The 13,518-nt window shown below is 38.7% G+C and overlaps 1 protein-coding gene across 5 annotated transcripts in view; it reads left to right on the plus strand.

Annotated features, from left to right (window-relative positions):
* The window catches only part of srpk2 (SRSF protein kinase 2), an 84,408-nt gene that overhangs the window by 44,716 nt on the left and 26,174 nt on the right, over nt 1–13,518 (plus strand). For all 5 annotated transcript variants that reach the window (XM_042223180.1, XM_042223179.1, XM_005927813.3 and 2 more), the window contains 2 exons: nt 11,399–11,550; nt 13,314–13,422. In XM_042223180.1, coding sequence (XP_042079114.1) covers nt 11,399–11,550; nt 13,314–13,422 — 261 coding nt within the window. The remainder of the gene's footprint in view (nt 1–11,398; nt 11,551–13,313; nt 13,423–13,518) is intronic.

Raw genomic sequence — 13,518 nt, forward strand, 5'->3', positions numbered from 1 at the left:
GGAGAGAGATATTACGTAAGGCCTCTTGCCAGAAATCTTCCGATAGGAGGGTCCCTAAATCCTTTTCCCACTCCTCTTTGATTGAGGTAGTTGAAGGTATACTCATCTCCTGTAATGAGTTATAAAATAGTGAAATTCTCTGTTCAAACCCCCTTCCATCACTAAGACATCTGTCCAAAGGGTCGGACGTTATGTTTTCGAATTGTGGCAGATGTGTACGGATATAGTTTCTTAGTTGAAGGTATCTGAAAAAATGACTATGAGGCAATCCAAATCTGTCTTTTAGTTGTTGAAATGACATGAAGGTGTCATTTAAGTATAAATCTTTTAGTTTACAAATTCCTAATTCCTGCCATATATTGAAAGCTCCGTCTACACATGATGGACGGAAGGAGGGATTAGCTGTAATGGGTATACATATTGATAGTTTTTTCAATTTGAAATGCTTAATTGTTTGTCTCCAAATTTGTACGGTGTTATGAATCACTGGATTCGAATTGTAATATGAGTTTGTCAAAAGGATAGGAGAGAGTAATATTCCACCAACACAGTAAGGAAGGCAATCCTCCCGCTCCATCTGTAGGCCATTAGGAAGTATTGCTGTCTCATCCAGTAGGAGGGAAATTGTTCTTAAATTTGATGCCCAATAATAATACATGAAGTTAGGTAGTGTCAGTCCACCGAGTAATCTATGTTTGCATAGGTGGTCTTTTTTTATTCTATGTGTTTTATAATTCCATATAAATGGCATAATGATGGCGTCCATTTTTTTAAAAAAAGATTTGGGCAAGAAGATTGGGATGTTTTGGACCAGATACAAATATTGCGGGAGGAATACCATTCTTATTGAATTCACTCTCCCTATTAGGGAAATAGGGAGTGTCCTCCAGTACTGGATGTTATTTTTAAGTTTCTCCAGTAGGGGAAAAAAGTTCTCTTTCATTAGAGAACTGTATCTTTTAGTTATTGTGAATGCCCAAGTAAGTAATTTTTTCATAAGTTATTTTAAATGGGAGAGATGTAAGCCATTGTTTATTTTCTAGTTTAATGGGCAGTATTTCACTTTTTCCCCAGTTGATCTTGTAGCCTGCAAAAGTACTGAATTTGTCAATAACGGAGAGAATTGCTGGGAGAGATGTTAATGGTTTTGTTATGTATAATAATATGTCATCAGCATAGAGCGATATAGTATTCGAAGTGTATGTTGTGTCATAACCGTGTATATCCATATGGGTGCGGATTGTCTGTGCTAAGGGTTCCAGAGCCAGAGCAAATAGTAGTGGGCTAAGAGCACATCCTTGTCTTGTGCCTCTGCTGAGTTTAAACTGAGTTGATAATGTCTGATTTGTAAGAATTCTGGCTGTAGGGTTTTTATAAAGTAGTTTTATCCAAGAAATGAAATCTTGTCCCAGTTGAAATTTTTCTAGGACTGCGAAAAGGTAGGGCCACTCCACATGATCAAATGCCTTTTCGGCGTCCAAGCTAAGTATAAGTAGGTCCTGTTGCACCTTGGGGGAATAGATTATATTAAATAGACGTCGGAGGTTATTAAAAGAACTCCTGTTTGGTATAAAACCTGTTTGGTCTGGGTGCACCAGTTTATCTATTACTGTATTAAGTCTGCTCGCTAGTATTTTAGCCAGAATTTTTTGATCTGTGTTTAGTAAAGAAATAGGTCTATATGATCCCACTTCCTCCAATGCTTTGCCTTTTTTTGGAAGTACTATAATAGTTGCTTCATTCAATGTTGGAGGTAAAGTGCTCATTTTGTATGCGTGGTTATATAATTTAAGTAGGTATGGACTTAATTTAATCTTAAGGTATTTATAGAACTCGTTCCCTAACCCATCTGGGCCTGGGCTCTTGTTATTTTTTAGTAATCCGATAGATTTAGCGATTTCTTCAATTGTGATCTTAGCATTCAAAATATTGGCATTTGTCTGGTCTAACACAGGAAGATCACATTTATCTAAGAACTCCTGCATATCATTAGGCCCTGCAGTGGGGTGAGAAGTATAGAGGGAATCATAGAACTGTCTGCATTGTTGACGTCCAGGTCGTGGATTCTTTTTTCTAAATTTAGTTGTTCTAGTTTATTCCTTTTGTTCCGTGACGCTTGATATGAAATTATAGACCCCCTAATATAGGCTTTAAACGTTTCCCATAGTATATCTGGAGAGGTCTCGGCATTATCGTTTGTATCAAAGAATAAGGACATCTGAGAGTTTATATATTGTTTGAATTTTAAGTCATTCAGTAGTTGTGGGTCAAATCTCCAGTTTCTGTATGTTTTAGTGGGATTATTAAATACGAAGGAGCAAGTAACGGGACAGTGGTCAGAAATAATAATATTATGGTAGGTTGCATTTCGAATTAAGGGGAGCATTTTTCCATCCACCAAAAAATAATCAATCCTTGAATAACTGTTGTGTACGTGGGAATGGAAAGAATACTCTCTACCTGATGGATTTAAGGTTCTCCACGCATCACAGATATTCATATTCCTCATGTATGTTTTAATAAATTTACTACCTTTACAACGGTATAGTTTTTTTAGACAGGGATTTATCCAAGTATGGGTCTAATACTAGGTTAAAATCCCCTCCAATTATTAAATTACTATTGGGTATATCCGGAATTAGGCTGAAGACCTTTCTATAGAATTCTGGATCATCTTGATTAGGCCCATATATATTTAGTAGAGTGATCGGAGTAGTATACAGCTCCCCAGTCACTAATACATATCTCCCATTCTTATCAGCTATAGTGGTGTTATGCTTGAACGGGGTATCTTTCTTAATTAATATAGCTACCCCTCTGATTTTGGCTGAAAGTGTAGAGTGGTATACCTGATTTATCCATCTACATTTAAGTTTATTGTGAGCCACATTTTTCAAATGAGTTTCTTGTAAAAAAATAATATTCGCGTTGAGAGATTTCAAGTATGATAACACTTTACCTCTTTTAACAGGTTCATTTACACCTTTCACATTCCAGGTACAAAAAGTTAAGTCCGCATTTTTTACCTTTCCATTATCTTGCATTTGTATAATTTAAGGCGGCTTAATTCTCGTGTTTTCCATCTTTATGCCGTCGAGATACGGGTCCCAACCCTCACCCCCCACCCCTCTACCCATGTGAAACCGTACAAAAAAGAAAACAAAAACAAAGACGTAAGCAATGCATCCTTTTCCGTGTATCCCAAAAAGAAAAAAAAGAAAAAAAGAAAAATCTAAAGGGATGCTATAACAAAAACTAAGCTTACCAAAATACTCTATCTCAAAACTTCCTTTGTCCAACATAGCTCCTGGGCAAGTAATAATTTTTTATATCAAAGTAAATACATGTCCCTGGATCAGGTGTGAAGCTCTGGTTTGTCTATCTTATGTCGTCCTTATTTAGATCCGAATTTTTCTTGTGCGTAGCGGAGTGCTTCATTGGGATCTATGAAAACCAGCTCCGTACCATTGTGTGTCACCTTAAGTTTGGCAGGGTATAGAAGTCCATATTTGACTCCGGGTTGGTCTCGAAGCAGGTTTCTTGCTGGAGTAAACGCTGCACGTCGTTTTACCACCGCCTGGGGTAAGTCGCGGAAAATCTGAACGCGGATATCTCCGAGCTTCAAATTTTTCCTGGTGGCAGTTCTTCGTAGTATTTCTTCCATGGTGTCTTTTTGCGCTAGTAATGTTGTGGAGTTGTATTTTGTCTCGCATCAATTATATCGTCAGTTATATCGTTATCGCAAATTTTCAAATATATATCGTGATAAATATTTTTGGCCATATCGCCCTGCTCTACTGGTTACAACATACAGTGCTCAAGGAACTCTTGAGTCTAGACTTAAATATCTTGTTGACTGGTATACCTGAACTTATTTTTAAATATTCAAAATTAAACTTGATCAGGGCTTAAAGGAAGGGAGGTTGAGAAAATTCTTGTTTTCTGGCTTTTCTTGGGATTTATTGACCTTGAAAAATTATACATTGCTCCCCTTATTTAAATCTTCAAATTTAAATTTCCAATGTAAAAGTTGATCGTCAGTGAGCTAATATTAAGCTAATGTGTCATGCTATCTCTGCTGTCTTTGGGCGAGGTTTTACCTCTTGTCTACTTATATTTTTGTAAATATGCTCAGACATGTTGGCAATTTGTGGTATGATGGGGAATTTACTGGCAGGAAAGTTGCTTCACAATTGGTAAAGAGTGTTTGGTGGAATCCCAGTTTCAGTCACCTACCTGTGGAGTTTTTCAAATAGGAGAAAGGTGTAATGGAGCTCAGACACTAGCATCAAGATCTGTTGTTGCTAGAAGTGACCAACAGGATATTATTATTATTATTATTATTATTATTATTTAATGATAAATTAAAGTGTAATTTTTTTTACAGTGTTGTTTTAGGCCAGAACAAAATTTGAATCGATGTGTACGTCAGTAGTGGTGCGTATTGAAATGTTTTCTTTAGTAAATTCAATTGTAAACTGATGTCTGGATAAATCACACTGGATCCAGTGCACTGGGCTGTTGAAAATGTAACACTGGCTCTATAGATGCCATTGTAGGGTGGGAGTGTGGGAATGCTGAGACTGAAAAAGGGCTGTGCATTTCCTAGTGGGCTCAAATATGTTCTCATGAACACACACACACACACATTCGCTTGGGTGAGGATGTCAGGAAGCAGTCTGGGCATGTTCGCACGCGTAACAAAATGTTGAAGGATGCAAGGCAAATTCTGCACCTATTTACCTCCACAGTACAGGGTTATAACCTTAAGGACTCCTGCCCCAGCCTGTGCTGTATAGTCAGATGTATTTGAACAGAATAAAGAAACTTCACAGAAAACTGCATATAATGCCCTGTTTAAAGCATGAATTACTGCAGGAGTGGCGAGTAGGGCTCAGCAGAACAAACATACAACCGTCCTCTTTTATACGAACACAAAAATACATATACCGTACAAAAGGCTGCTTCTCCCACATTGCACTGAGACACGCCCTTGTCATCCTGATAGTCAGCAGCAGCACCTCTTACAATATACAGTTACTTAACAAGTAAGTGGGTATGCTTGCAGTGGGGGTAAGAACAATGGTCCGAAACCTTTACAGTACTGCTTAAATGCACCAAGCTCAAAAATGAAAGGGCAATTGAACATTTAAAATTAACAATCAGAATGCCATATGTCAAACCATGCCGGTTCTTACTTTCATGTGATTACTGTACACCTACTACCACCTCTACTAACCCATAATAACAAAAGAAGTTCGATTGAATGAGATGTTCTTAGATAACTTTCAAATGAACATTTTTCAGAAAAACGTAATTCCACAATAGAGTTAGAAAAAGAGAGTTTTGAGCCTGAAGTTTGTCCCAATAAAGGAATTATCAGGATAAGACCTAGAGGTGGCACAGTCCCGATGCATAAAAACTGTTTCACATGACAGTAAGTCTGTGATATTAATACAAGGCAATCATCTAGAACAGACAGTTACTGGAGACAGAAACATGCACCGAAAACTTCAAAAACATGAATTTATTTATTTTTATTTATTTCCTGCATTTTTATCATTTAAAATGCATTTTAATAATGACACAGTTCATTCAAAAAGCTCTGTAAATTGTTTCCCCCATGCTGTGTGCCATTTTTCTCATGCTAATATCCTCTTCTTCATTGCAAGTTATTTTCTGTAGACTTTAACCTCAGGGGGTTTTTCCTGCCTCATAATGGTCATTTGGACGGTGACTACACATGCAAGCCTGATTGCTCCAATACAGTCAACAAGTCTGTTTTAGATTATTTGACCCCGAAAAAAAATCTTTGCATTTTCCATTTTGTGACCATTTCATGAACAACAATGTGTGTTATGCTTCAGTAAAAGAAACCAGTTAACAATAATTGCTGAAACAAATGTAATTGTTATTTGCCTCTGGCTAATACCTCTTTGAGAAGCACCAAAAATGTCAGTCTGTGTTTGATAAACACCGTAACAAGGAACTGTGAAATAATTGCTGCTAATTTAGCTTAATTTGGGATCCACTGAGTGTTCTTTAAAGCATTTTAATGATAATATTAGCATTGGGCGCTAGTATGTCGATAACGAGATTGCACAAGGAATTAAAAAGATGTAAAGATGTTTTAAACCACACAGTAACTGGCTAATTTAAAATCAGCAGCATACTGTTTTTGCGTTTACACAAAAATATGTTAAATGAAATCTGGGTGAAAATCAACCTACATCCAGAGTAAAAGTATCAGGGGAAAATAATGATGAGGGCTAAAAATACAGCAGCTACTTCCCATACGTGCGGTAGAATTGGAAGCAAATTGTGGTCTTAGTGTGCAAATTGGTGCCAATTAGTGAAGTAAATTGATTAGGACACCTTTAACAACTTAGGGAGGAGACTAATCACAGCTGACTGGTTGGCCTGATACCCCTGGACACTTATTGGATAAGAGTCACTCATTTAAAATGCCAGATGTGGCACATAGTTTACAGACGTTTTACAGTAATGTTACGGACAACTTAGGCAGTAATAACAAAAATAAAGATCAGAATGTTGTGTAAATTCACTTTTTACTTAAAAAGCACACAAATATCAGAGTGTGCGTGTCTTTGGCAGTAATGACTTTAGCTGCATTTTGGTGTTGAAGGACAAGGCTGTTTGTCGTTTTCCTTTCTTTGAGCTGCTCTCTTCTCACTCTCAGTTTTTCTCTGTTTATGTCTCCATTTTGTTCAGATTAACTTCTCTTGTTGTCAGCCTTCTTCTCTCTTTCTGCCTCTATTTTTCTGTCCCTGCTTATGTTTGCCTGTTTCTCTCTCTGCTGAACCTTCTTCTTCTATACGTCTCTCATCTGTCTCTCCATATCAGTCTCTGCACTGGCTGCATAATCTGTTTGACTGTCTCCCTGCCTTTTCTGTCCCTCTGGCTGTCTGCCTCTTGCTTTGCCTCTCGGTCTCTGTTTATTTCTCTTCCTTATTTTTTCGTCTCACCTTTCTGATTCTTTTTTTTTCTTTGTTTCTTGTTTTTGTGGTTTTTTTTCTGTCTGCTGATTACTTCTGTATTCTGTCATGGTTTCTCCTCTGCCCGTCTTTCAGATTCTGGCGTCTCTGCTCTTTGTGTTTTTACTGCCTGGCTCAGCTCCAGAAAGTTATGGGGGCTAAGTGTTTGTGCAGCCAATGGCAAGATGGGCCGTATAAAAGCACTGAGCTTATAGATGTGATGTACGACACTCTACGTGACTGCTTTGATAAAGAAGTAGCATCCTACTGCAAGGACACAGCCTTCGACTGCTTGTGTGTGCGTGTGCGTGTGTAAGCGAGAGACAGCTGTAAAATACTAATCAAATTTCAATGCCAAGTTATCTGTCACCTTTAGCTGCCACGGTGTATCTGTGTATGCATGCATGTGTTTTGGCCAATCTCATCAACGCTTTGAGTCCCGGAGTACCACCAACTCACCACCCCTCCTTGCTCTACAGTTGCCGTGGCAACATACCAAGAGGCTCCATCATGTGTCTCTGCCTGTGACCACATTTTTATAACGGCTCACAAGCTACGGCTTTGTGTGTTTGTTGGTTTGTTTCTTTTTTTTTCTCGCCTTAATTTTAGCATCTGATCATGCTGAAGGTACCATGAGGTGATGCTGACTACAAAGTGTTTTGGCTTCTGCTGGCCTCTGCTTTGATGTCTAATTCAGTTTTCCAGAGATATCATTCAAACAGCGAGCTCTCTACAAGGCAAAGCTTCCGAAGAAAAATAAAGATTAAGTGCAGATTTTTCACTCCCTTTTCCTAGCACTGATAATAGTGAGTGAAGGTTGTTATTTTTTTTATCTAATCCCAGCATGTTGCATATGTATGTTTATTTTTTTTTAATTCCTGTCTCTGTATAGAGAACAGCTGGTGTCGTGTAGCTCAGGCGTTTATCAGTATCCATGCCCTGCTGATGCTGTGACTCCATTACCTGGTTGGTTGTTGTGGTGCAACTAGACTGGAGTTCAGATTTTTCCAACTTGAGCAGCAGATGCGATAAGCGCAAATGCACAAAATGAACCACATAAAATGCAGCGCATATTTTTTAGTCGCGCTAATTGTTCGCGCGAATCAGACAGAAAAGCGTTTTCGCTACGCAAATCTGCTTCTGACTTGTCGCGGGACCCGCAGTCGCGCTTCATCGCGCTCCTCCATTGACTTTATATGTAAACCTGACTCTTTGGTTGCTTCTATCGCTTTCGGTGTGTAGCACCAGTGTTGCCAACTCCTCAGTAAGGAAAATCGCTATTGGTTGTCCTAAAAGTCGCTAGAAGTCGCTAAATGACGTCATAGCCTAATTTGCATAATTGGACATGCTAATGTAATTGTAACCTAGGTTGTTGGAGCGAGAAATAACATCGTGGAAGAGACATAGAGTGAGTAAAAAACGTCCTAAATGCATTTAGAATTTATTTAGAACTACAAATTAAATTAATTTTAGCAATTATTGTTTTTTGTAATGTCACAATTCCAACCCTGCTGCTTTGGCTTGGACCAGCAAAAGTGACCCGAAATTGGCACTCTGGAGTAGTTACTTTGTGTGTGTGTAGTTTTAAACCTTGTGATCGACAAAACAGCATAACAGTAAAAGAAGAACTGACTGAATAAGAGAAAAGTCGCTAAGGGGGTCTGAAAACTAGCTAAATATAGTGACAAAGTCGCTAAGTTGGCAACACTGGTACCACTGTAACTGGGAGCTTCTTCATCAAACACCAGTATTGGGTTGGATGACTTCACACACGGTGGTGTGGTTCTGAGGGAGGAAACTGCATAGACGCCAAAATATTTTTGTATGAAGTGACCACTAGGGGAAACTGTAGTTTTTGCACTGATGGTTATTGATTGCTGTTTGGTTTCAGATGAAATGGACATAAACTGCCACGCATAAGCAGACAGAAATTTGTATTCGTAGAATGCTTTTATGTTAGCTAATGTACATTTATCATTTTATTTATTTATTGCCGTTTACTGATTTGTAAGATTGTTGATCTTAAAAAATGTTTTAAGATCAACCCGCCTTGAATCAATCTCCCCTCTACTCAGACATTTTAATACATTTTGTGTTCATGTGTGCTAATACTAGTCCTGGCTCCATAGTGTAGTAGTGAACATATTTGAATAACATGCCCCATTTTGAGACAGAGAGGAGACACAAATCGCTGTCTAGAAGAAGCTCTCCCATTTTTATACATATCTATATAAAGCTATATGTAACTAAAATCCAGTTATTTAGTCAGATGTGGTGTCTGTCTTCCTCCTCGCACTAGCAGCAGCAGCATTGTGTTGGCAGAAGTTTGAAGAGCTCCGGCTTTGCTGTTCACACTGTGCCACACAGCATGCCATATGGTATGGTGGCTATATAACATTATGTTAGCTCAGCACAATATTTAAACATCTTTTCAGAGTTTTATCGCTTCACATCATTGTTTAGCTACTTCAGGCCTCAACTTTACTGTTTTTGGTTCACTCTCGCTGCTCTTATTGGCCATAGATGGCAACAGTTTCAGCAAGAAATCTGTGAAACTCTTGCTGCACGCTACCTGTCCAAGTCCAAAATTAAAAAAATGGAGATGTTTAGCTATTACAGAGCCAGTTATTTCATGAGATTTTAGAGGTCAGAAGCAGACTCAATATTAGACTTTCATACAGCTAGCCCAGAATTAAGCTCTGTAGCTGTTTCATTTGTGAAATAAGTAACTCTTTACAAACTCTTTTTTTCCTTTTGTGCATTTGACTCGTGTTTTGTACTTCTCTGTGTGTTTTGCACTAAACTACAAAAGGATTGTGCATTAATTCGACAGAGAAAAATGACACATACAAAATGTCTTATGTTCTGTACATTAGCTTGAAAAAAACAGACTGATGCATGGCACAAAAAGTGTCGGTTTGGCGCTGATTTAGTGGAACCTTCCCAGTACAGAAATATTGCAGGCATGTGCTCAAAATCTACACAAACAGCCACATGCGCCATGGCAGGGTCCCAAAGCAAAACGGTGAAAACTTTGTGATCAGTTATTGTTCCGTGCCCTGGATAAGTGTGCCAGCTAAATGCTCAAAATGTAGCCAAGCCAGGAGAATAAGTCAGCCTGTGTCCTGCAACCTATTTAGCGTTTCTCCCTCTCATGGGTTCAGTTCTGTTTTAGACAAGGGAAAGGAAGTGGAACAAGGTTGTTAACTGAAAGAAGTGACTGTGGAAATGACCCTAGGAGCAAACTTTGTCTGACCTATTGACTGTTTCTATTCGGCACTACATTTTTCCAGGATTTAAAGCTTTATTGGAGGGGAAACATCTATTTTTTTCTGCAGATTTGTGTCTGAGGGGCTGGATAAATGTGATTGGCTATAGTTGACTGTGTTTGAGCTATAAAAAATATCTGTCCAATGGTTTAGACTGACTGATAACTTTATACAGAATCGAAATCTTCATTATTTCAAAAGCACAAGAAAAGTATACGCAGTCCTATTCAGTGCAAATAAAACAATCTAAATATCTTATTAAGCTTTTATTCTATGTATAAATGTAAAAAAAGATAACTTTTAATAAATGAATAAGCTGTTTAAAAAATAATGTTTAAAAAAAATGTGTATATATATTTATTCGTGTGTTTAGTCATCATTGATTCCACAGTTGTTTACAGTTTAAGAGTATTTTTTAATTATAATCAATGCAAATGAGTAAATAATTATATGAATGAATACAAGTTAAGATTTTCTAGTTTAAGGTTGTTTTTTTTTAGTTCATTGTGTTTGAAACTGAAACTGAATTACAGAGGTAATAATAATTGTCGCGTCATTAAAATTACTTGCAGTTTGTTTTGGCCTCTTTGCTGCACAGGCCTTGAGACATTTTTTTTAAACTGTATTAAAAGTAAATAAGGGGCTTGTGATGCAGAAAATGCTTTACTGTATATCATTTGATTGTTTTTGCTGGAACATGATTGCCTGATATTGCTTCTCACATGCTACAGACAGCAGACTTACTCTTGAAATGTTGTGCAACGCTGATTTTTGATGTTCATGCTCACTGTCGTTGGTCTTTTATTTATTCCAAAAGCAGACGTGCAACACGTCACGCGGCGTCACGAGCCGTCTGGCACAGTTTGTTCGTTACATCAAATCTAAAAGCTTTCATGAACTCGGTGCTGATGCCAATCAGCAACACTTCCGGGGCTGACATTTTATATGTATGAAAATGTCACAAGTTATTATTCTACTATTAGTCATCTGCACTTAACGTTCAGGCCACTGTAGTGCTCACTGTGATTCATAGCTTAAAAAACCCCATAAAATACTAAAAAGTTAAATGTTTAGACGAAAGGCAGATTTCTGGTGAAAAGCTTTCCAACGTTGGTGTCACTGTTGTGTTCACAGGCCTGACACCCAGCAGAAAGCCCCGGTGACTGCTCCTCCTCCCCCGCCGCCCCCTCCACCTCCCCCTGAGCCGGCTGGGCCCCCAGAGCCGGAGGAGGAGATCCTGGGCTCCGACGATGAGGAGCAGGAGGACCCCGCGGACTACTGCAAAGGTCAGTCACATGCGCACGTCTGTCCCAGCCCACACTTCTGTCTTATGGAGCTCTGCGCTGGCCTCCCTGGCCCACACCATCTTCACCGGCTCGTCTTCCTACCTTATTTCTCCAGAGTTCCATCCTGATGGGATTAGCAGTTCATGTTTGCAGACATTATAACAGCCAATTCAGAATTGCTCGGCTTTTACCAAAATGTCAGAGATGAACCGAGTTTCCTGCCATAGCTCAGGAGGACAAAGGCAGCTTTACAACATTCAAAGCATTAATTATAACGCAGCCACGTTTCAAAATGGTGCATCACTCTGTAAAATTGTATTTCACTTTAATCAGTACACCTCAACATGTTTCGATCACATACCATGAACATCACTTCAAGTGAAACTTTTCTCCTTTTTTCCCAGATGGCTTCTTTCACTGTGTTTAGAAAGTGTTTTGGAAGAAGCACAGTCGAAGCGTCAGATCTCACTTCAGTGAGATGAAAGACAAAAAGAAAAGAGGAAAGATCACATCTCGTTTATGTTGTTTGGCTTCTTTTCAATTTTACGTCTGAACCTTTTAAAGGACTTTTAAAGCACTCGGTGCACTTTTTAACCCATTTAGGAAAAGTGAATACAGCACTTTGTGTTTATAAGAAATGTTTAGTTTCATTGAAAATGTCAAGGCTGACCTGAAACCTAATGACTCAAGAAAAGCTGTGAGGTGGTGTTGCTTAGGAATGCTTTGGTGAGTAACGCTGTTGAAGCACTAGAAGCTGGAACCAGCAAATATTAAGCGCTTTAATTCAACTGACTCAGTAATGACTTGAGGAATTGGTTACACTCATTTGCCATGACATTAGGTACACCTTACTAAATGAATTAATATGGCAATCCTGCAATACATTATTATAGCCTTCAGAAACACCTTGCTGCATAATGCAGTACAACCAGACCCATAAAGTGCATTTAAGGAAAGCAAAGCTGTGAACGACACTTTAAGCAAAAACTGAAGGATTTATTCCAGCTTGTGTTAGACTGGGTTTGCCTTAGCAAGCTTTACCTGGCAAAAATTGATTTAAGTCAAGACAAATGTTCTAATTTTATAGATTTTAAATCAAGTTTTTCATTTGTCTCTGTATTGTGTATTTGTGTATAGCTTCGTTTAGCTTTAGTTCATTTTCTTTACTTTTCAGCGACCATGCACAAAAAAGGTTGATCTCATAGGAGTAAATATACCTTTTACCGGGTTTAGCAGCTAGATATTTATATCAGCGGTCCCTGGGCACGTGCACACAATGTTAAATAGACTGTAAAAAACAAAACATATATCCATGATACAGAGAGAAAACAGAATAATCTAATCAAATATACATATATAGTCAAAAATAGATCCCATCTGGCTGTAAAATGTGCTTTGCTGTGCTTTCCTGCTGCTTTGCTATTTCAAAAAACTCCAAACCTTCTTTTTTCCCTCGGCCCATGTGAGAATAGAAGAGGTGAGAATCTAGAGCTGAGCAGCCTCCTGCACGCTCTTTCCTCTTGCCTAAACTTGGAGTTTCTCCAGGTGTGAATGTGTGCGACATAGAGAATCTCTTGTCGTGTGCCACATTTGAGAAAGGGCAGCTTCAGACGGTGCTCAAACTTCATTCACTTTGCAGAGTTCATGTGCGAAATCGGCTGTCTGACCCTTCCTCCCTCCACTTCTTACTCGCTAATGGATTTCATGTCATGGCAGGGTTATCGACTGTAACCTTCATGTTCTCCTTCCCCTTTCTCTCTCAGGAGGGTACCATCCGGTGAAGATCGGGGATTTGTTCAACGGGAGGTACCATGTGATCAGGAAGTTGGGGTGGGGCCACTTCTCCACCGTATGGCTATGCTGGGACATCCAGTGAGTCACACATTAATGTTTATATACAGCAAAGGCTTTCAGATTCTGCTTCATGTTTCTCTTGTGTGCGCACACACACACATAAACACACACACA

The sequence above is a fragment of the Haplochromis burtoni genome, unplaced genomic scaffold, assembly GCF_018398535.1.
Source record: "Haplochromis burtoni strain Fernald_Lab_line unplaced genomic scaffold, NCSU_Asbu1 Contig_104, whole genome shotgun sequence".
Taxonomy (NCBI): domain Eukaryota; kingdom Metazoa; phylum Chordata; class Actinopteri; order Cichliformes; family Cichlidae; genus Haplochromis; species Haplochromis burtoni.